Source organism: Theropithecus gelada, chromosome 11, assembly GCF_003255815.1.
Source record: "Theropithecus gelada isolate Dixy chromosome 11, Tgel_1.0, whole genome shotgun sequence".
NCBI classification, from domain to species: Eukaryota; Metazoa; Chordata; class Mammalia; order Primates; family Cercopithecidae; genus Theropithecus; species Theropithecus gelada.
This window is the reverse complement of record NC_037679.1, coordinates 89,522,506-89,545,908: the sequence shown is the minus strand read 5'-3', so window position 1 is coordinate 89,545,908 and position 23,403 is coordinate 89,522,506. Positions and strand designations below refer to the sequence as shown.

Sequence of the window (23,403 nt, the reverse complement as noted above, 5' to 3'; positions counted from 1 at the left end):
AAAGGAGAGCCTTTTCTTCAGGTTTCCCTGCAAGAAAAAAAAAAAAAATCAAAAGCTGTCAACTCTGTTTAATAGATGATTCCCTTTATCTCCACAGAAATTACAATGGACAGTAGCAGGGAGGGTGGTCGGTCTGGGCCAGGTAGTGAGGGAAACCTCTCTCCTGTAGAAAACGGTGCTTATTCTCACGGCACCGGTGGCTTTGGGAGGCCACCCAGGCGGCCAGGCATGAGCCCTGATCTCCCACATGATATGCACACCCTTCCTCCTAGCAGACCCCTTGGGCCAGCACGCTTCCTCAGCAGGACGGGAGGCAGAGCCCACTCCCCCCAGGGTCAGACGGACAGCTGCAGGTAAGTGCTGCTTTCAGTCTCGCCTGCCACCACCAAGGACAAGGGACCCCCAGTGGCCCAGTCCAGCCTGCAGTGAAGCCAAGTTTCCACGGACACATTCCAGGGAGGCCGCTGCTCTCTCCCTGTCGAGGTCCGGTGCTCATAACACATCCAGTGCGTCCTCTCTGGAGGAGCGGACGGTGGAGTCACCGCAAACACACGACTTTATTCACATACGTTCAACTCCAAGTGCTCCGCCCACCTCTACCCCACACCTGTCTTCCCCCCACACAACGTGACACTGGGCAGTTCTCTGAAAGGAGCCTTCGTCGGGGGACTGGCCTCAGGCAGCTCTGTGTTGGGGTGTCTGCCTAGATGCCTCCCGTGGTGTGGCCAGTTGCATGGTGCATGTGAGTTTGGACTTGAAGACAAAACGATGTGTTTTTGCAGATCATGGTCCTTGACTATAAGCCACTTACTGAGAAAACGCACTCTTCCCTAGGCTCTAGGAGGGACTGGAAAGATTTTCAAAGGGGATGTCGACCACCCCCAACTCTCTCTAGGCTCTGACCATAGCCCCTCACCCCTCTGCACGTTTTGAGGCCACAAACTTGCCACATAAACTCAGCTGGAAAGTGCTGAGAACTTGCTTGGAAAATGCCATAGCCAGAGGTTCTCCTCCACCGGCATTTTTCCGTACCTGGAACTGCATTCACTAGATCACGCTGACATGGTCATTCAGTTCCTCCAGCAGAATGGAAAGCACATCCTTCTCACGCAGCCACAGCTGTTCTCCACCATCATCCCCGGGTGCGAGAAAGGGCTGCACAGTTGTGCCCGCTGTAGAGGCCACGGAACGCTTCACATTCTGTTGAACTCGGATACCACCTGAAACCAGAAAAAATGTCATCAGGTTTTTTCACTGACTATCAACAAAATCAAAATAGCATGGAGAAATTAATGAAGCCTGCTGTGGAAGAGTTTTGTTCCCTGGCAGAAATTACATTTTAGATTAGGCATTCAAAAAAGACTCTACATCTCAATAGTGTAAACAATTTATTACATTTCAAAATTCAACGTTTCCTGCAGCCAAAACGCTTTTTGTTTTTAGACTACATGTTTTGTTTTTTTCTGGTGAAAGAGGCTGATCCGTTTGGTTCTTTCTCTACCACCTGTCCTGTCTTTTCCACATACCTGTGTCCTCTCGTCCCACCACCTGTGTTCCTCGTGCTGGGACCGAAGCTCCCGCTGGGCTGCCTCTCCCAATCCTGCGCTCTCTGCTGCCAGCTGGCGTCATTCTCACTCGCTTCCGTGACGGTGTTCTGAGACCACCTCCCAGGATCAGACCAATATTATCTGTCGGTTCCCTCTCCCCCGCCTTCTCTCTCCATACATATATGCACACATATATCTAATGATGTTCAGTGATACATATGTATATATATGCATATGTATTAGGATTTCCAAAATAATTGTTTTGACTTTTTACGATCAACTTTCAACTTTTATTTTGGATTCACCGGGGTACATGTGCAGGTCTGTTACATGGGTATAGTGAAGAGTGCTGAGCTGTGGGGTACAAATGATGCCATCATCCAGATAGCATAGCACCCTGTCAGGAGTCTCTCAGCCCTTGCCCCCTCCCTCCTCCACCGTCTAGTGGTCCCCAGTTTCTGTTGTTCCCATCTTCGTGTCTATGTGGACTCAATGTTTAGCTCCCACTTATAAGTGAGAACATGAGGTATTTGGTGCTCTGTTCTTGTGTTAATTTGCTTAGGATGATGGTCTCCAGTGGCTGCAGGCGACATGATTTTGTTCATTTCTCTGATTGCGTAGTATTCCATGTGGTATACGCACCACATCTTTATTCAGTCCACTGTTGATGGGCATCTAGGTTGATTCCATGTCCCTGCTACTGTGAACAGTGCTGCGATCACCATATTGAGTGCCTGTGTCTTTTTGGTGAAACGACTTCTTTTCCTTTGGGTATATACCCAGTAATGGCACTGCTGGGTCAAATGGTAGTTCCGTTTTAAGTTCTCCAAGAAATCTCCAAACTGCTTTCCACGGTGGCTGAACTAATTTCCATTCCCTCCAATGGTATATACGTTTGTAAGTGTTTCTTTTCTTTGCAGCCATCCCAGCGTCTATGTTTTGACTTTTTAATTGTCGTTCTGAATGGTGTGAGATGGTCACCCATCGTGATTTTGTTCTGGATTTCTCTGATGATTAGTGATGTGGAGCATTTTTTCATAGGTTTATCATCTGCGTGCATGTCGTCTTTTGAGACGTCTATTCATGTCCTCCGCTCTTTCTGATGGAGTCATTTTTTGCTTATTGATCTGTTAAGTTCCTTGCAGATTCTGGACACTAGACCTTTATCAGATGCACAATTTGCAAATATTTTCTCCCATTCTGTAGGGTGTCATTTACTCTCTTGATAGTTTCTCTTGCTGTGCAGAAGTTCTGTAATTAGGCCATGCATGTTAATTTTTGTTTGTGTTGCAATTGTTTTTGTGGTCTTTGCCATACATTCTTTGTCAAGGCTGATGTCCAGAATGGCATTTCCTAGGTTTCCTTGCAGTATTTGTATAGTTTGAGGTCTTACGTTTAAATCTTTGATCTGTCTTGAGTTAATGTTTGTATATGGTAAAAGGTAGGAGTCCAGTTTCAATCTTCTGCATGTGACTAGCCAGTTATCCCAGCAGCATTTATTGAATGGGGAGTTCTTTCCCCATTGCTTATTTTTCTCAACTTTGTCAAAGATCAGCTGTTTGTAGGCATGTGGTTTTGGTTCTGGTTCTCTAGTCTGTTCCATTAGTCTGTGTGTCTGTTTTTGTACCAGTGCCACACTATTATAGTGACTGTAGCCTTATAGTATAGTTTGAAGTCAGGTAATGTGATACCTCCATTTGTTCTTTTTGCTTAAGTTTACTTCAGCTATTTGGGCTCTTTTTTGGTTCCATATGAATTTTAGAGTAGTTTTTCCTAATTCTATGTAAAATGATGATGGAATTTTGATAGAAATAGCATTGAATCGTATACATACATAAGAAACCTGCACATTGTGCACATGTACCCTAGAACTTAAAGTATAATAATAATTTAAAAAATCGCATTGAATCTGTAGGTTGCGTTGGGCAATATGGCTACTTTAATGATATTTATTCTTCTAACCCATGAGCGTGGAATATTTCAGCGTTCATGTCATCTATGACTTCTCTCAGCAGTGTTCTGTAGTTCTCCTTGTAGAGATCTTTCACCTCCTCGGTCAGATATATTCTGCGTGTCTTAGTTAGATGTAATCTGTATATTTTCTGTGTGTGTGTGTGTGTGTGGCTATTGTCAAGGTGATTGCATTTTTGATTTGGCTCTCAGTTTGAACAATTTATTGGTGTATAGAAATGCTACTGATTTTTATACATTGATTTTGTACCCTGAAATTTTACTGAAATTGTCTATTGGTTTAGGAGCCTTTTAGCAGAATCTTCAGGGTTTTCTAGGTTTAGAATCATATCATCAGTGAAGAGAGATGATTTGACTTCTTATTTCCTATTTGGATGCCTTTCCTTTCTTTCTCTTGCCTGACTGCTCTGGCTAGTACTCCAGTGTTGAACAGAAAGGGTGACAGCAGGCATCCTTCAGTGTTGAACAGGAAGGGCGAGAGCAGGCATCCTTGCCTTGCTCCAGTTCTTAAGGTGAATGCTGCCAGCCTTTGCCTGTTCAATATGATATTGGCTGTGGGTTTGTCATAGATGCGTCCTACTATTTTGAGGTACATCTTTCAATGCCTAGATTGTTGAGGGTTTTTTTACTCATGAAGGGATGTTGGATTTTATTGCAAGCTTTTTCTGCACTATTGGGATAATCATATGGTTTTTGTTTTAGTCCTGTTTATGCGGTGAATCATATTTATTGATTTGCATATGTTGAACCAATCTTGCATTTGAGGGATAAAGCCTACTTGGTCATGGTGAATTGTCTTTTTGATGTGCTGCTGGATTCAGTTTGCTGGTATTTTGTTGAGGATTTTTGCATTTGTGTTCATCAGGGATATTAGTCTGTGGTTTTCTCTTGTTGTGTCTGTCAGATTTGGGTATCAGGGTGATGTTGGCTTCATAGAATGAGTTAGGGCGGAGTCCTTCCTCCTCAATTTTTTTTGGAATAGTTTCAGTAGAATTGGTACCAGCTCTTCTTTGTATGTTGGTAGAATTCAGCAGTGAATTCATTTCATCACTATTGGTCTATTCAGGGTTTCAATTTCTTCCTGATTCAATCCTGGGAGGTTGGGTGTGTCTAGGAATGTATCCATTTCCTCTAGTCCAAAAGAACCACTTTTAGAAGCTGGGTGGTATATGGAGCTGAAACCCAGTTCACCAGGAAATTATTAATTCACTGTAATAAAGATGCGTTTGTTGCCAGTTACGTATTTACCTAAGTGAACAGTTGGTCACCTCTACGGGCTTTGATTAACATACAAATGTATTTTAAACGTGGGTGGTGCTTAGCTTTCCATTTTGCAGAGTGTGTGGGTCCTGGGAAGGCTCCCCAGCACGGGCCATCCTGCCCCTGGCACTGCGGCAGCTCCTGCCCCAGCCTGTGCTCTCTGGGGAGGCCTCCGAGGCCCAGGCCCATCTCAGTGCCTTCACACGCAGTGTGGCAGGTACAGAGTGTGGGTGTAGTTATGTGCTTCTCCAGTTCATCTGAGCTAGACCTCCTGATCTATTCCTGCCTACATGTTAAGACACAAAACAGATGAAAGTCAAGGAACTGCTGCCATCCTCACTGCTTTCCACAGCTGCATTTCCTGTGCGCACTCCTCAGTTAGGCTCACTGCCGCTCTGTTCTTCACCCCCACTTGCTCTCAGACGATTACGGGCGAGACCGCCTTTCTCCAGACTTCTATGAAGAGTCGGAAACTGACCCTGGTGCCGAAGAGCTCCCGGCCCGGATCTTTGTGGCTCTCTTTGACTACGACCCGCTCACCATGTCCCCAAACCCAGATGCTGCAGAGGAGGAGCTCCCCTTTAAAGAAGGCCAGATCATCAAGGTGCGGGACGGCTGCCTGGGGCAGCTTCAACCTGAGGCGGGTCTGGGTCGTGGGGGCGGAGACTGGCCACTCAGAGATACAACTGCTCCTGCAGGTCGTGGGTGGGACACGTCAGCCGCCTTCTCCTGCAGGCTGTGGGCGAGGCACGGGGAGCCGGGCACAGGAGGAGGTGGCATGGTGCTGTGACGGCCAGGGACCTGCCCTCTGCAGAGTGCCTTCTCCAGCGTGTGCCCGGTTTGTGTGCACACAAACACCCAAATATGTCCTGTGAACTCTGGATTCTATTAGGGCCTATGTTGTTGAGAAAAATATACAGGCTCCAAATTTTAAAACAACACTTGTCAGTCAGCAGGCAGGCAGGGAAGAAAGGAAGGAGGGAGAGGAAAAGGGAGGGAAAAGGGAAGAAGGGAGCATCAGTAGCTAGAGGCCGGAGTTCCACGCCTTAGTTCTTTAATACGCCTGATGGAGGCTGTTTCCTATCCCTTTGATAGCCAGCCGTCTTTTTTTTTTTTTTTTTTCTTGAGACAGAGTCTTGCTCGGTCACCCAGGCTGGAGTACAGTGGCACCATCTCGGCTCACTGCAACCTCTGCTTCCCGGGTTCAAGTGATTCTCCTGCCTTAGCTTCCCGAGTAGCTGGGACCACAGATACACGCCATCACATCCAGCTAATTTTCTTTTGTATTTTTAGTAGAGACAGGGATTCACCATGATGGCCAGGCTGGTCCCGAACTCCTGACCTCAAGGGATCTGCCCGCCCTGGCCTCCCACAGTGCTGGGATTACAGGCTGTGAGATCCAGCCTTCTGAGAGAAGAGGCGCCTTGTGAGTTTTAAGGAGGGAAAATGAGAGACAGTGTGCTGTTCAGTAGGAGAGGGGCAAGACAGAGGGCCTTGAACCCTGTTTGCAGTTTCAGCAAGGGTCCTGACAGTTGGCATCTGAGAACGGTCAGAATGCCTGCTGTGTGGCACTATCTTGTTACGTAGGAACCCATTTCAGGCAGACAGCAACACCACTTTGTGCAGCCTACCTGGTCCTTCTTGGTCGAGTGGGGTCTCATCACGCACCCTTTTAATGTGCGTGAATTTAAATACATGCATTCATCCAAGCAAACCCCCTGCCTGATGAGAAGAATGGCAGGTTGTCCAAATGCTAGATGAAAAACTGGCTCTTGAGTCCGTCATAGAGCGAGGGTTACATGTACACATCTATGGCACACATGTGGGTGACCTACGCAGGTGATTTATGGTATTTTAAAACCATATTTAAAATATATTTTCGACTAGACTCACTTACCGTCAGTGGGACTATTGTATTTCTGAACCAATCAATTACAATGCTTGATTTATTTTTCCCCACGACTCTAGGTTTATGGTGATAAAGACGCTGATGGATTCTACCGTGGAGAAACCTGTGCCCGGCTTGGCCTTATTCCTTGTAACATGGTCTCTGAAATACAAGCAGATGACGAGGAGATGATGGATCAGCTTCTCAGACAGGGCTTTCTCCCTCTGAATACACCTGTGGAGAAAATAGGTAAGCGTAAACCCCTCTTCGACCTTTCCTGTGCGTTTTATCGCACCAAACGCCTGCTGCTCAGAGAGGCAAGTGGTGATGAGGGGACCCCACGTTGCATCATTTAAATATGCCAAAGTCATGTAAATGTTGACCAGTGATTTTTCTTGGGCAACAGCCACTCTCCAAACCAGGACTGCCAGTAGTCTCCTGCGTGCTTTAGGGACACACGTACGTAAATGTGAAGACACAGATGATCTAATGGGCGATGAAGTACAATCTTGCTTGCAAAAACTTTATCACACCTAGAAAACACATGATTAGCTGCCTTCTGGTAATATGGTGTGAACATCAGCCTGTCTACAATAAATTTCAGTGGGTTGTCAGGGGAGCGCTGTGCCTTTCATTCTTTAGGTGACCTTTGCTTATCCAAGAGGCACAAAAGCTTTTTTCTCTTTAGTTTGGGTAGACATGAAACTCCTTCATTTATCTTAAGCCAGTCTGCAAGCACCCGTGAGAACGCAGCAAAACTATTTTCAGTGATTTTTAAGCAACATTACATTTATGAGTTTTAAATTTTTTTCCATGTACAATGACAATGTATTCATTTAAAAAGCCCCTATTGTCTCAAAAAAAGCCTCTATTTTTTCTAAAACGCTGTAGAGAGATATCAGTTTTATAGCATTCATATTTAAGGTTTAATACTTCAAAACTTGATTAACTTCTAAATCAGACTTCAAAGACAAAATTCAGTGCTTCAAACACTATACATAGTTTTAAGGATAATCACAAAATCAAAACATTTCAACCTTTTTTGGCATTAATAAGCGCGTCATCTCAAGATAGAATCCACATCTAATAGTCAAGGTTTAGCGTGAATATATCGCCCACATTAAACCCATGAGATTGAAGATCTTTGAGCCCTTTATCCCCCTATCCACTTTTGTTAAGATCTTCTTTCCCGAAGTGGACTAAGACTGTTTCGAAGAGAATACAGGCCCTGTACACCACAGACCCAGAAAGTATACAAGAATTTCTTTTAAGGAATGGTAACTTGATTTATATTATCAATTAGATTAAATGTTTTTTATTCTATTTTTTTAAATGTGGATGGCCAAGGGAACCTAGCCTGATATAGCTACATGCCCCGCCCCCGCCCCCCCAACCCCGCCATCGCCAGAAACTATCATCCTTAATGGTGAAAGGCGGAATGCGATCCTCCTAAGACTGGGCACAGACGAGGACTTTGGTCCTCACCACTCCTTTTCCACATCATACTGGGGGTCATAACCAGGGCGACATGGTGAAGGAAAGTCACACCTGGTGTACAGACTGGAAGGGAAGGAATACAACTTTTTCTATTCACAGATGACATGGAAATCTACTTAGAAAATCTCAAGCAATCTCAAAGGATAAAAAAGTTCCTAGAACTAACAAATGGAGTGTAGCAACCTCCATGGATACAAGGTCAATATACAAAAATCAGTTGTATTTCCATATGTGAGAAATGAAAATTTAGAAATTAGAATTTTTAAAAGTAGTGCCATTTACAATGACACAACAAAACATGAACTACTTAGCATTAAATCTAACAAAACATGTGCAGTATTTGTATGACGAAAACCAGAAGACACTGAGGAAAGAAATCAGATACCTAAATAAATGGACAGAGAGATCATATTCATGGACTTAATATTGTTATGTCAGCTGTCCGCAAGGTAGCCTACAGATGCAGTGCAAGACCATTCAAAATCTGTGCCGGGATTTATATAGACTCAACAAGCTAATTCTAAAATGTATATGGAGAGGCAAAGGAACTGGAATAGCCAAAACTATTTTCAACAAGAACAAGAAAGTTGGAAGTTCACTTAAGCTAATGGAAGCTTACTACTGTAGAGGTAAGCTAATTGAGGTAACGTGGTATTGGAGAAAGGATAGAAATGTAGATTAATGGAGCAGAATGAAGTCCAGAAACAGACCAATACATATGGAGTCCACTGATTTTGGACAAAGGTAAAAAGGCAATTCAGTGGAGAAAGGGTGCTCTTTTCAATAACTGGCGCTGGCATTACTGCACATCCATATGCCAAAAATGAATCTTAACCCATACTCTCACCATATTAAAAACCAATAAAAATGGATCATACTTTTAAGTATAAAAATTAAGACTCTAATACCTCCAGAAGAAAACGCAGGAGAAAACTTTATAATAATCAGGCAACGATTTCTTTGATAGGACATTAAAACACGATCCATAAAAGGAAAAAGTCAGTGTTAGGCTTCACCAAAATTAAATACTCTGCACTGGAAAAGTGCAGAATAAAAAGACAGCCACAAGCTGGCAGAAAATACTTGCAAGTAACCCATTGGAAAAAGGACTTGTGTTCAGAATACACAGAGACTTTTCAAAACTCATTAGTAAGGAAACAATCCAATAAAAATATGTATAAAATATTTAAGTGACCTTTTACCAAAGATGATATGTGGGTGGCAAATAAGCACATGAAAAGATGCTTAACATCACCAGTGAAATACTAATTAAAACCACCCTGAGAAACCAATGCACACACACTTAGAATGGCTAAGATTAAAATGACTGGCCGTGGCAGGGGTGGGCACAAAGTGTGCCAGGTGAGCCTCTGCACTGCTGGTGAAAGTGGATAATGGCATCATCGCTCTGCAAAACAGTTTGCTGGTTTCTTATAAAGTTATATATGCACTTACAATACAATCCAACAACTTCACTCTTATACACTTACCCAAAAGAAAGGGAAACTTATGTTCACACACACAAAAACTGTACACGAATATGTTTGATGTTTTGATGACCAACAGTCATCAAAATGTGGAAACAACTCAGGTGCTTTTAGCTGGTGACTGAGTAATGGAGTGAAGGCACCCCACACAATGGAGCCTACTCAGCAATGGAACAGAGCCACTGCTGATACAGCCAGTGACAAGGGTGAATCTCAGAGGCATCATCCAAATGACAGAAGCCTGTCTCAAAAGCTACATTCTGCATGAGTCCCTTTCAGTGACATTCTGGAAAGGACCAAAGTCTGGGACAGGAGACAGATCCGTGGTTACCTGGGCTGAAGTGACTACAGAGGACCATGGCCGGTGTATATCTTGATTGTTGTGGGGTTTCAGGACCGTGTGTGCTTATCACAAAGTAGAGTACTGCACGCTAGAAAGAGCCTTAGTGTATGTAAGTTCTACCTCAGCGAGAAGTACATGTATGTTGTTATGCCACCTTTCCAAAGTCATACTTGTAACATTCCCTGTAACATGAAGAATGCTGTGAAACACTAACCTCTGGGTGAGGTCATAATGCAAGGAGACACACATGTGCAGGTCCGACAGAGGACATGTGCACAGAGGCTTGTGTGCGTCCTGTAAACTACAGCAGTGGCTTGTAACCAGAACCCAAGGCGGAGTAATTGCTAGAATTTTGCAGGTCTACACAACTGGCCCCTATACCTGCTGAAAACCACTGAAAAGCCACATCGCTGACTTTAGCTGCCGTTAAGATAGTTGCCTTTGATGGTGTTCATCTGTGTGTTTGGAATTTCCCAAATCAAATGTAAGCAGAAAGTAGCTGTGTTTAGAAGAAACACACAAATGCCAACTTTCGCCAGGAGGAAGGTCCTTCCCAGCCCCACACCTTCAGTCTGACAGGGGTTTCCTGATTGGGCCAGGTCCTACGGCTCTCCACTGAGGCCTCCTTACGTCCTGAGTTTTCACCTGTTATCTGTGTGGAGCACTCATGCTGGGCAGAGCCTAGGGCAATTCCTCTGCAGCCCCTTATGCTTCTGAGTGTGCTGGGATGACACCCAGACCCCCATCTGTGGCAGAGACAGAGCCAGGCCGTGGGAATGCACCTCTAAGTCGACTGTGCAGAGCTGGGCTCTTCTCCATGGCCACTGCTAAACCTCAGCAGAAGGATGCCGAGGAAGCAGCATGGGGGAAGCCACAGGGCTGGGTGGAGAAGGCATCCCTGTTTATATTCATGCTTCTCCTGAGGATGGTGCCTTAGTTTTGCCTCCGCTTAGGGGAGCATGACTTGATTTTGTCATGCCACCATAGTTACACAAACAGGCGCTTCTAAAACTGTGTTTATGGGGCTTTCCCAGAGCAATGGTCACAACCGTGCACTGTGCAGGGCCTCACGAGCTACAGCCTCCCTGTGCTGGCCAAAGCCATCTACATTTGCTGTTTGAGAGCCCTGTGCTTCATGTGAGTCTCACTGGCTTAATGGACAGACTGGAGGAAGGAAAATGTTTATGTTACTCTAAGGGGGAGAAACCATACTACAGCAAAAATATGAGAATATGGAGTCCCAGACGACTGACCCAAAGTAGAGACGTTTGCTGGTGTGAGTGCCCAGGAGATGTGGCCCTATTAGCGGTGCCAGGTCGCAGCTGCATTGGCCTTGTGTGACACGGAAGGAGGGGGAACGCCGCTAAGTTTGAAATAACGTCATGATGGCTTTCTTCCCCCCTTGTGATTTGAACAGAGAGAAGCAGAAGAAGTGGCAGGCATCATTCAGTATCAACCCGGAGAATGGTGGCCCTGTATGACTATGACCCCAGAGAAAGCTCGCCCAATGTGGATGTTGAGGTACCAGCCAAACACTGCGCTTCGTGACGGACACAAAACCACACCCCATCCCTTCCCTCATGGTACACCACACTGAGGCCACGTGTGTTCACCTTCTCATTCCTTCTCTCCAAACCATCCATAGGAAGGGCTGCCAACCCGAGGGATGGCTGATACAGACATGGCCACGCAGGAGAGAAATCATGGGATTCCCAGGGACATGGCCAGCCCTGACGAGCCCTGTCCCTGTGGCCCGGATTTTCCTGTGCCACGACAGAGAGAGCAATCTGTCATCCACATCTAATGGTGCTGTCACCTGAGGGCCATCTTTGGGAGAGAAATAAAAGCCCATCACATGTGGTCAGCAAACAAAAGCAAAGCAGTAGGCCCCTCACATAGAACAGAACAGTAGAGAGGAAAGCAGGGACAGGTGAGGTTGCGTCGCCCGGCACCGCTTGGGATGCCTGGTGTCTTGAAGGCTGAAACCACTGCCTTCAGAAATGAGATGGGGTCTCCAGTCTCTGCAGCCACCAGCTGAGATGACAAGATGTATGTGAACCCATGTTACACAGTACTTCGCGCTCTCTGACAAGCCATTGGTTCGCCAACTATATTCCCTCATTTTTACATTTAGAAAGAAAACGTGTTTGGTTGTTAATATCATCTAGATTTCTGTTTCCATGTTCTGCTTGGTGACTGTGAACTGAAATGTGCTGGGTCAGTTGGACTCCTGATGGCAGTGAGGCGTTTGACACCACCTGACTCAGGGTTGCAGCCTGGCCCACAGTAGACACTGAATAAAGTGATGTTCAGGCCGGGTGCGGTGGCTCACGCCTGTAATCCCAGCACTTTGGGAGGTGGGCAGATTGCTTGAGCTCAAGAGTTCAAGACCAGCCTGGGCAACATGGCAAAACCCCATCTCTCTGAAAAATACAAAAATTAACCAGGCTTGGTGGCACACACCTGTAGTCCCAGCTGCTCAGGAGCCTGAGGCAGGATAATTGCTTGAACCCAAGAGGCGGAGGGTGCAGTGAGCCGAGGTTGTGCCACTGCTCTCCAGCCTGGGCAACACAGTGAGATTCTGTCTCAACAAATAAATAGATGTTTCATTAATAATTGAGTAGGTTTTAAAATACTCAGTGAAAGGATATTTATGTAATGCTCCTTATGCTACAGAGAACATTCCCCTAATATTCCAGGTTTTTACAGTTAACTATTTCACTAGCTTTAAAAATGTATTACCAGTAGAACATGGTAATAATCTTGAATTTTGGCCAAAATCAAAGCACTGCAGCATTTTCATTTAGGGGGGCATTATCTTGGTTTGTCCTTACTTTCGAGAAGACTGTGGGCAGAGCCATTCATTAGCTTCTACCTTTATTTGAACGAGTCGGTGAATACCAGAAATTCTCAAATAGTAAGGGAAAGCATAGAGAACTTATTTTTAAAAAACAACTACTTTTGTATAGAAAAATACTATTAATTTTACGTTTCATCTCCACAGGCTGAACTTACATTTTGCACAGGAGATATTATTACCGTTTTTGGTGAAATTGATGAAGATGGATTTTATTATGTAAGTTTTGGAAATATCAAGAGGTACCGTTTATGATTGTATTCTTTTTCATTTATTTTGTGTGTTTTGTTTTGCTAGTCTGTTCCTTCTCTTAAAACTGGGCATGAACTTCATATGGCTGCTGACAGCTTTGCTGAATTGGCTTGTCTCTTTGCTGAGTTATAATCTAGAAAGTTGGGACTGTGAACTTCATTGTTTCTTCCTTGCAAATACGAGTCTTTTTAATGGATCTACATTGTAAACAAAACAAATACATTCATATTTTAAATTGCTGCCACCCAAACATTTACAAAACAATTTAAGTTTCTAGATTACTTACTGTATAGGTCAGAAATAAATTTTAGGAAAAGAAAGAAATACAAATAAGCAAAGAAATACATAACTAAAACACCCCAGATTTTAGGACTTCACCCTTTCCTTTTATCTAGAGCCTATTGCTGTTAGCAGCAGGGAACACCCCACCCCACCTTGCTGCCGGTGATTCCCGGCAAGGACCTCAGAGCCACCCTCCTTCCTTTTCTGTCCCCCTGGAGCATGTCTCGAATATTCCCTGGGGCAAAGAAGGGAAGGAATGGGGTGGGGTTATCTCAGAGTTTCTGCAGCTGGGGCAGCTTTGCAAGTAGCTGCCCCTCCCTGACCAGAAGCCCACAGGGCCACTTAGGACCCTGCGCAGAGCCCAGTGGGGGTCCCCATCTTGCACATGTGTTTCCACCTGCTCCCCCGCTGCCTTTATCAGAATCCGCAAGAAGTGACGACATCCTGGATGGTAGGTTTCTCTCTGAGTCAAACAGATGCTGCAGCCACAGGCATGTGTGGAATTCCCAGGCTCTCTCCTCTGCCTGGTTTCTGATTTTTAAGAGTTCAGCCCTTGGTGAGGATATTCATACTTTGTCACATGTGTTTCCAATAGTTCCAGCTCAACCTCTGCTTTTTAACTTTGTGTGTGTTTGGTTCTCCATTTTTGTTGTTTATTAACGATGAATTTTACGTTTGTATGTGGTCAGATGTTTCTGCTTTGGGGGTCATGCCTGAAAGGTCCTTCAATGTGATAGAAATAATCACCTCATTTTGTTTCGATTTTATAGTTTCCTTTTCCACATGTAAATCTCAAGTATCTACCATCTTTTCCTAACTATGAGAACTAATGTCTCAACACGTTTACTAAATAATCTGCACTTTCCCTACTTTAAAAAAATCATTTAATACTAAACAATGTAATACATTTTAAAGTATAAATAGGAATTTAATATTAGAGTATTTATGGACTTTAACACTACTCCATGCTGCCTTAATTATTGTATTTTTATCATGCATTTTTACATTTGGGAGGGGTCATTTTGTAAAGAGTCCCACCCCCACAATCTATCTATAATTTTTTGTTTAGAGGTACATTTCGCTTTTGGAAGAAACAGACATAGTATCGTCTTTCAATTCTGACGTAGCATGTACCTCCTTCTAAAAAGTTTTTCCTTTCATCTGTCAGACAAGATTCATAGATTTATTCTTACACATCCTTTATAGATCTTAAGTTTACTCTTAGCAACTATACAGATCCAATGGCTGGGCACGGTGACTCACACAGAGGCCGAGGCGGGCTGATCACCTGAGGTCAGGAGTTCGATACCAGCCTGGCCAATGTGGTGACACCCTGTTTCTACTAAAAATACAAAAGAATTAGCCAGGCATGGTGGCATGTGCCTGTAACCCCAGCTACTTTGGAGGCTGAGGCAGGAGATTCACTTGAACCCAGGAGGTGGAGGTTGCAGTGAGCTGAGATCGCGCCACTGCACTCCAGCCTGGGTGACAGAGCGAGACTCTGTCTCAAAAACAAAAAAGGAATTATATAGATCTTATGGCGATTGTGAATGATTTTTCGCCCTAGTATATATTCCACTGGTTATTTAGAAAACATGTTGGAAAGGTGTGTGTGTGTGTGTGTGTACATGTCCTCCACAAATCATTTTTCTGAATGCATTTATTTCTGTTATCCACCGATTCCCTTGGGTTCCCCCAGATTGTCATTATTTTGCCTCTTCTTCATCAATATTTATAATTGTCATCATTTTTAATTGTCTTACTAATCACTTAGAATAACTCTGAATAACAGATGAGGAAATCTGTGACTTGATATGTATTTTAGTAGGAATACCACTAATATTTTACACTGTTATATGTAGGTTAGACTATCAATAAAGATAGATGGTCCTTATAATGCTAAGAAAGTATCCCTTATAATGCTAACAAAGTTTTAGTTTGCTATGCTTATTTTTCATCGGTAAATTACTGGCCATCATATATAATACTATTTTTAAGGCACTGGAAGTTGATTTACTAATATTTTATTCAGAAGTTATATTCCAGAGATAATAATAATCTGTATTCTTTGGATACCTTTGTTGTGGCTTTTGGTATCAGGATTATGCTAGAATCACCAAATAAACTAAGAAGATTTCAATCTTTTTCTATGCTTTGGAGCAGAATGAGTGACATAGGAATTACTATAATTTGAAGGTTATTAGAATCTGCCCAAAGATCCTTTAGGTTCAGTATCTTTTTAGACTGCAGTTTTCATTTGCTTAAATGGTTATCTTATCGAGTCAATTTTTAACAATCTACGTATCTTTAGAGGAACGTACTTCTCATTTAGATTTTCACATGTAGAAATAATGGGCATGGTGCTTTCTTGGAATTTAAAAAGATTTTTCTAACTTGTCTGCATGTTTCTATTCCTGAGTTATGTTTTATCTTCTTAGTTTCTTGAATAGTCTTGCCTAAATTTTTATATTATAGTGGGAAGACCTAAATTAATATTAAATGTATGCTTCTGTTTATTGACTACTCCTCCAAATAGTTTTAGTATGATTTTGCTGGTCGTGTTCACTGAGCAGACTGCCCAGTTCATTTAAATATTTCTTATTTGATAAACAATGACAGGGGACACCTAATTTGATACCAAAAATCTTGGAACTTCGTTTTCTGATATCTGTAACCTTAAACATCTCAAGAGAGCAAACTCAAATATTCCACCAGTCCTAATATTGTAATATCACCCTCTTCTTTCTCTGTTCTGCTATATCCTGTATCAATAAAACAAGCGTAAGCAGGGACCCTGGAGGGACCCCTGCTGTGCTACCTGGACGTTTCCTCCTTTTGCTATTTCCTCATTTACATCAGCCCCCATTAAGTCACTGAAGACACTGAAGACTTCTAACACCCCATCATATTTTCAAGCTTGTGCTGTTCTTGCTACAGCCCAGCATCTCGGTATCTGATACCTTAAATCATGCACCTTCCTATGTCAAAAGCGTCCATCACGCGGCGTACTAAGGTACGGAAGATAATCCAGAGGTGTGCAAATATGAGTGAACTTCTCACTGACTGGGGCACAGAGAAAACTGGGAGGGAAGTGATTTTGGTGTTTTCTGCCTTTCAGCCTATTCCCATTCTATCTGGACATTAGGCCTCCAGGTAGTTACTGTTTGGCCTCAAATAGAGGAGTGGTGGGAAATGAGGCATAGGAGAGAAGCGGAAATCAGATTATGGAGGGACTGAGGAGGGAAAGGTCAAGGTGAAATTTTTTTTTAGAGAAAGTTATTCTGTAAAGGGTTTTGTTGGTCCGCTTTTAAAGGGGGATGGGAGTGGGTCCAGGAAGCCAGGTAACATGCTATATGGAGCCGTCCAGGCAGGAAACATGGCCTGAACTATGTCAGTACCAGGAGAAGGCAGACAAGAGGCAGACTCAAGATGATCTTATCCAGAGCTCAGACTGTCAGTCAGAGAGACAGAGAATGTCGTCCGGGGGAGCCTCAGTTTCTGACCTAGGCGATGGGCGCCCTTGAGACTGCAAGGATAAGAACAGCGTTGAATGGAAAACCTGGGTTAGAAACTCTTGAGCTTGAGGGGTATGAACAGGACATCTGAGCCTCTCCAAATGGAACGGAACTTAGGCCAAAGCAGTGTTCACACTGCGAGCAGCTCCAGTCATCACCTCAGATGCAGTAGCGTGCAGTGGTAGAGGCATCAGACATGGGGGAGTGACGTGGCACATGTGCGTTCTGATGTGGATTTTACTAGGGCTATGTGTGTTCAGCCCAAAACAACAAGACCAATAACCAGCGCAGGCAATTCCACCCACGTTCTACTCAGCCAGAGTAGGGGCTGGCCTGGAGACCTGGCTCTGCAGGAGCCTCTGCGGGTTGGTGTACACATGCCTCTTGTGGTGTGAGCATGACACCAGTGGAGATGGGTGCATGAAGCTGTGTGTGTTCACAGAACACAGTCCCCAAATATAAGCCAACTACTCCATCTGGTGCTCAACCAAAGGAAGACTCTTTTCTAAGGCTGGAGGAGAAATCTGGCTGTTGGACCTAATGAGGGGGGGACTTGACTGGTTATAACTTTTGAGTGTCTTTGTGTTTAGATGTTATTTAAAACCCTTGATAGGAAGAAATCGCCAGGGGCACATGCACAGTAAAAAGGATAGGTGGCCTCGAAATAGTCTGTAATGTCAACAGAGAAAAATAACTAATAACGGAGCCGGAGAGAGAAGGCCCAGGGTAGTCACAGGTAAATAAAATAGGATCTTCAAGGTCCAAGCGAAGAGTGGGGCAGGGCAGGGCAGTGAGTGTGCACCTGGCAGGCTGCTGAACAGGAAGATGCAGGAAGTATGTGGGGCTGCCTCTTCCAATTATTTTTTGTGATAAAATCTACATAAAATTTATCTAAAATTGGCCAGGTATGGTGGCTCAGCCTGTAATCCCAGCACTCTGGAAGGCTGAGGCGGGTGGATCACCTGAGGTCAGGAGTTCGAGACCAGCTTGGCCAACATGGCGAAACCCTGTATCTACTAAAAATACAAAAATTAGCCGGGCATGGTGGCACGTGCCTGTAATTCCAGCTACTTGGGAGTCTGAGAGGGGAGGATTGCTTGAACCTTAGAGGTGGAGGTTGCAGTGAGCTGAGATCATGCCACTGCACTTTAGCCTGGGTGACAGAGCAAGACTCCATCTTAGTTAAAAAAAAAGATGTAAAATCATTTTAAGTATATAGTTCAGTAGTATTAAGTACGTTTACATTGTGCAAACGATCACCACCATCCGTCTCCAGAACTCTTTCCATCTTGCAAAACTGCCATCCTGTTTTCTAGAGCAGCTGCACCATCTCACCTTCCCACCAAAAGTGCACGAGTATTCGTTTCCTCGTATCTTCACCAGTACCTGTTTTTCCCTTTTTTTTTTTTTTTTTTTTTACTGATAGTAGCGTGAGGTGGTACTATATGGTTTTGAATTGCATTTCCCTGGAGATTCATGGTGATGGGCATCTTTTCATGTGCCTGTTGGCCACCTGAATCTCATTTTTGGAGAAACATCTTTAGTTGGGTTTCTGAAGTTGTTTATGTGTTCTGGATATTAACCTGTTAGCAGATAGATGACTTGCAGACATTTCCTCCCATTCCACAGGTGCTCATCACTCTGCTGTGGCCTTCACTGCACAGGTGTTTTGATGTAGTAGGCTCTTTATGTCATTTCCTAGACCTTATAAACAGAGGAACAGGATCCCCTGTTGCTCAGAGCCAGCCAATTTTGAACTTGGTTTAGGCACTCTGGGGGCAGATGAGAGTTTGGGGAAGAAGTGACGTGGTGGGCTCGTGAGCCACTTGGTGCAGATGACCAGGAGGCGGTTGGACTTACACGGATCTCGACTTTAGACAAGGCATAGATATGTAAATGAGTAGAAAGATCTGGAAGGACATATACCAACCTGAAGCAGTAATGTCTGAGGCGGTATCAACAGACACTTTCATTTTCCCCATATTGTTTGAATGTTTACAGTAAGAACATGTCCATGAGTAAGAGGGAGGACAGTCTCAAGGCTGAGTAGATGAGTAGCTCTCAAGCTCGCCGGTACATTAGGACCACCGGGCCCCCACTCTCCGAAGCTGTCTGTCATCGGTCAGGGCTGGTGTGCTGAGTGATGGTATTTTTAGCAGCTCCCTAGTGCCTCAGACCAGCCAGGCCCGAGAACCACTAAATGACATCTACCAAGGAGTGTTTCCTTCAGAAGCCTGATCCTAAGAATTCCAGGGGCTCCTTGGCCAAAAGGCAGATTCCTCAGCTCCCCACTGAACAGGCAAAATCGAGACCCCAGGAAAGCGGCTTAGGACTCTGCCTGTTGCTGAGGAAAATTTGGAAACCCTAATTTAGAGTCGAGTCCTGCCACTTTGGAACCAGAATAAACTCACCATCTACCTGTACTCTGAGCTGTATTCCTTTAGCTAAAGCAAGATGTGAGTTTCTAGAAAAATAAATTGTTCTTCTGCTTCATCCCTGGTGTTTTAGGGGGAGCTGAATGGGCAGAAAGGCCTTGTGCCCTCAAACTTCTTGGAAGAAGTGCCTGACGACGTAGAAGTCTATCTTTCTGATGCTCCATCCCACTACTCTCAAGATACACCAATGCGCTCAAAGGCAAAAAGGGTAAGCAAACCTATTTAGCCTTTTAAATCTCTGTCCCGTTCTGCCATATGTGGTCTAATACAATCTCTGCACTGGTATTTTTATATCTTGGGCCGAAAAGCATATACCCTGATTTTTTTTTCTCTGCCCTTCCGTTGGAGTTGTGCCTAAAAAATTCTTAATTCTCATTTTACAAAAAAAAAAAAATGACCCTTTCAATTCTAATCAATCAATCTGCCTTTACTCACAAACAAATGTCCCATCCTACATTACAGAAACACATCTCAGTTTGATCCAGAATGAAAAGAGGATGGCTCCTCTTCAGATTTGGTGGGCAATGAAGGTTATTTGCCCTCTGTTAGGATTTTAGTCTCTTCACAGGGATCCAAGGGCTTCTCAAGCATATTTAACTATTAGATTACATTCATGTTTAGTATCTCATTTTTATTTTATTTCATCACTGCAAGTTTTTATATATTATATTTTTATATATATATATTTTTATTTCTTTGCTCATCTGCTTGGAAACAGAAGAAGAGTGTTCATTTCACACCTTAATCAGGCAATGTAGCCTTCACGTAAGTGAGCAACTGAAGATACCGATAAAGATACCAACTTAAGCTACCTTAAACGGGCCAATGTGGTAGACTTAAGGCTTCATTGTGGGGTTAACAAAAAAAAAGATAAAAAGAAATATGTCTCAAAAAATTATTGGACCTAAATAATCAGAATATTACTTGGTCTCAGTTGTAAAGCAACTGAATTTATAGTGAAGCAAATCATCTTTAATCATTTCCTACTATGTGCATTAAGACTATTTGAAAGGCCAACATTGGGAACATATTTCTTAACAAGCTAACTGTGTGTTTACATAGAGCTGCATATTGCATTGTTAGCCACTCTTGGAAAAAGCACAACCTAACAAACATGTTTACTATAGGAAGTTTGACTTGAGAAACTTAACCCAAGGTCAAGCAGATGAGTAGTGAACACAGGCGATCGAGTGTTGGCTCTGCACACTCCAAAGGCTGGCTTGAACGGCCAGCACGTGTTTTCCTTAAGTAACCCTGCCTCTACCTTACGAGAGGGCTATGCTCCTCCTCAAAGCACAACCTTCTGTGAGAGAAGTTGCTGCAACACGGAGCTGTTGTTGGTATACCAATGCAATACTAAGTTGATGAAGCACGCAGCTCAAACGATCGCATTAGATGGAATAGATGGTATCTTCAGGTGTGCTTTGGGATGCTTTACTAGGTGTTTTCCATTAGAATTAGACCTTGATTTTAAATCCAAGCAAGCTTGAAGCCCCTTGGCTTAGAGCATTTGCCTGCTGAATACTGAACACTCCCATGGCAAGAGTTGCTCTGGAGGGAGGGCCGGAGGAATGCTGCTGCTCTGTCAACGCAGGCACATGCTTCGCTGTAAAAGGAAGCGAGGTAAAGTCGTCCTGCAACGTATCAGAGCAAAAGTCTACCCCCCGAAGCACTATTAAGCGCTTAACGTATACTGAAATACTACCATGTGCTGTCTGCTGAGGAAAATTCATGTTTAATTATTTGGAAATAATGCAAGCATCCACTAAGGGCCTTTAAGCTTTCTTTGATTGTAATTAAGGTTCATTTTAGTTTTTTTTGTTTTTCTTTCAACCAGTGTGCCATCTCCAATATTTCTATAGTAGACTAACCAACCCAGGAATGCACTTTAACAATATCAGGATTTTATATAACCAAATAGTTTCCAATACAACAAAATTCCCTTTATGAACTTTTGCTTTTTAAGATTACTGATGGGTACTCGGCCAACTTTACTATCAACCTAATTTCAAATAATGTCTCCCCTGCCCTTAGTCTTCATTTACGAAGTGAATTATTACCTGCCTTAGCTTTGCCAAAGCAATGGCCATCCCGCACTCCCTTGAGACAGAGAAACGGAACCCACACATTTATGTCTGGGCCCTCTCTCTGGCGTGCTGTGGGAGAGGACCTTTGCTTCTCACGGCATACTTTAACAACCGAGAGAACAAATGAACCCCCTTGACCTTTCCTGGTGGGAAACGGGGACAGTACGATGTTACCAAGTGAATTCTGTTGTTGGCGCTCACACACTCAATAAACTGTCACACTGTACCTACTAGGTTCCTCCTGAGGGTTCAGGTACAGCAAGGAGAGCTCCATCCCCCACAGTCCATCTCCATTCGGGGTCACCTACGTCATCTATGGGTTCTGGTAGTCCTGGGAGAGGCAGGGAAATGTCCTCGAAAAAGAAAAAGGGGCTGCTTTCCAAAGGCAAGAAACTGCTGAAAAAGCTGGGTGCAGTGAAATGATTCATGTACTTCCGGACAACTGCCAAAATCTATGTAATTTTCTTTAATTCCAAACTAGGGCTTTCATGACTCAAGTACTTCCTAAAAAAACCCAATCTTCTCCCCTGACACCAGTAGAGAAATGCACTTTTGCACTACCATCCACTTTAAACCAACCGCGAGAACAAAGAGGAGCGGTTGCTCTCTGTCACCGCTGGCAGTCTGCTCTCATTGTCCAAGCTCTGATTTGGGAGGTGGGAGGGGATGTCTTATTAACAAACAGGGGGGCGCATAGCTATCACCTGTAGCTCCCTCCCTACCTGTAATTCCAGTCTTTGTGCATCTGTCATCCGCCCTTAAAGGAATGATTTTCAACCTTTCTCCCTTCTCAAAATGCTTGCCTCATAATGCATAACTTTCACTTTGACTCTGGTCTTGAAATTCCTAGTTTAATTCGCCTTGATGTTCTGCCTTATAAATGCACAATGATTTGTACTGTCTAATAAAAACACAGTGTATACTTTGTATGTGTCGTGCATTCAGTGGTCTTCATCCTCACTGACACAGTGGTTCGAGATCAAGTTGTACAGGCTGTGCATTTTAAGATACTAGTTTCAGTCTCTCAAAGCCAGCCAGGCTACACACAGAAAATGTTTACTCAATCATTCAAAAAAGTGAAAAGGAGAGAAAGTAACTTTGTTTGGTAAAACACCAGTACTCCAACCTTCCAGAAAGCCGCTAATCTTCATTGCTTTTAATGTTCTATTTTGTGGCATATGGTTTTCTGTTACTTCCGTTGTCAAAATGCCATACCCAAATACACAGCAATGAATGGCACACAAGTAATCCACATAATGCATAAGCCACACCAAAAACATGCTAAATTTAAATCTGATCCAAATGAGTCCATACCCATTTTCATCATTGGCATTTGAACAAAAGACTTACAAAGTTGCTGGCAGATGTATTTGATGGTTACTCTTTTGTAATTCTTGTCCACTTGTAAATTGTTTTTACTCTTTATACATACTTTTCAGACTGCCTTTCTTTTGTAATTTATGGACGGTTTATAAATGAATGACAAAGCTTTCCCCATTGTGTCTTCAAAAACTCTGTTGTAAATTGTAATATAATAGTATGTGGTAGATTTATTAAAGGAAATCCATGTGTGGTTAAGCTCTGTGTGGGTGTGTGCATGTGCACAGTTAGTGTAAAATATTTTCTAGAAATAAAATTTGTTATTTTATACAACACTGTTTATTCTCTTTGTTTTAAACATTTTATCATAGCGAGATAACAAATTCCTTTCTCTTATGTTTACAAAAAGTTCCATAACCTTACCGTTTCTGGGAGTAGTTTTTTTTTTCCCAAAAATAATTTTGGTCCATGTTTTGGGAGCCATTGACAAAACATTGTGACACTCTCATACCACTGGTAACAGTCCAGTCAGTGACAAACAAAAGGTCATTAGCACAGAGTCAGTATAAGTACTTCCGGGATGAATTCAAACACAAGTTGTTAATTCACTCTGGCAGCTTTAGAAGTCAAGTGAAATTAATGAACAGCTACAGCAACATAAT

The 23,403-nt window shown here is 43.3% G+C and overlaps 1 protein-coding gene across 8 annotated transcripts in view; it reads left to right on the top strand.

Annotated features, from left to right (window-relative positions):
* Window positions 1-23,071, top strand: part of RIMBP2 (RIMS binding protein 2) — a 319,920-nt gene extending 296,849 nt beyond the window's left edge. For 4 of the 8 annotated variants that reach the window (XM_025402095.1, XM_025402097.1, XM_025402096.1 and 1 more), the window contains 6 exons: window positions 5,201-5,382; window positions 6,747-6,915; window positions 11,411-11,514; window positions 12,998-13,069; window positions 19,408-19,542; window positions 21,656-23,071. In XM_025402095.1, coding sequence (XP_025257880.1) covers window positions 5,201-5,382; window positions 6,747-6,915; window positions 11,411-11,514; window positions 12,998-13,069; window positions 19,408-19,542; window positions 21,656-21,844 — 851 coding nt within the window. In that variant the 3' untranslated portion in view covers window positions 21,845-23,071. Of the gene's footprint in view, window positions 1-5,200; window positions 5,383-6,746; window positions 6,916-11,410; window positions 11,515-12,997; window positions 13,070-19,407; window positions 19,543-20,052 lie in introns of all 8 variants that reach the window. The other 4 variants (XM_025402099.1, XM_025402103.1, XM_025402100.1 and 1 more) reach the window with 3 other exon arrangements.
* Window positions 23,072-23,403: the final 332 nt, after the last annotated feature.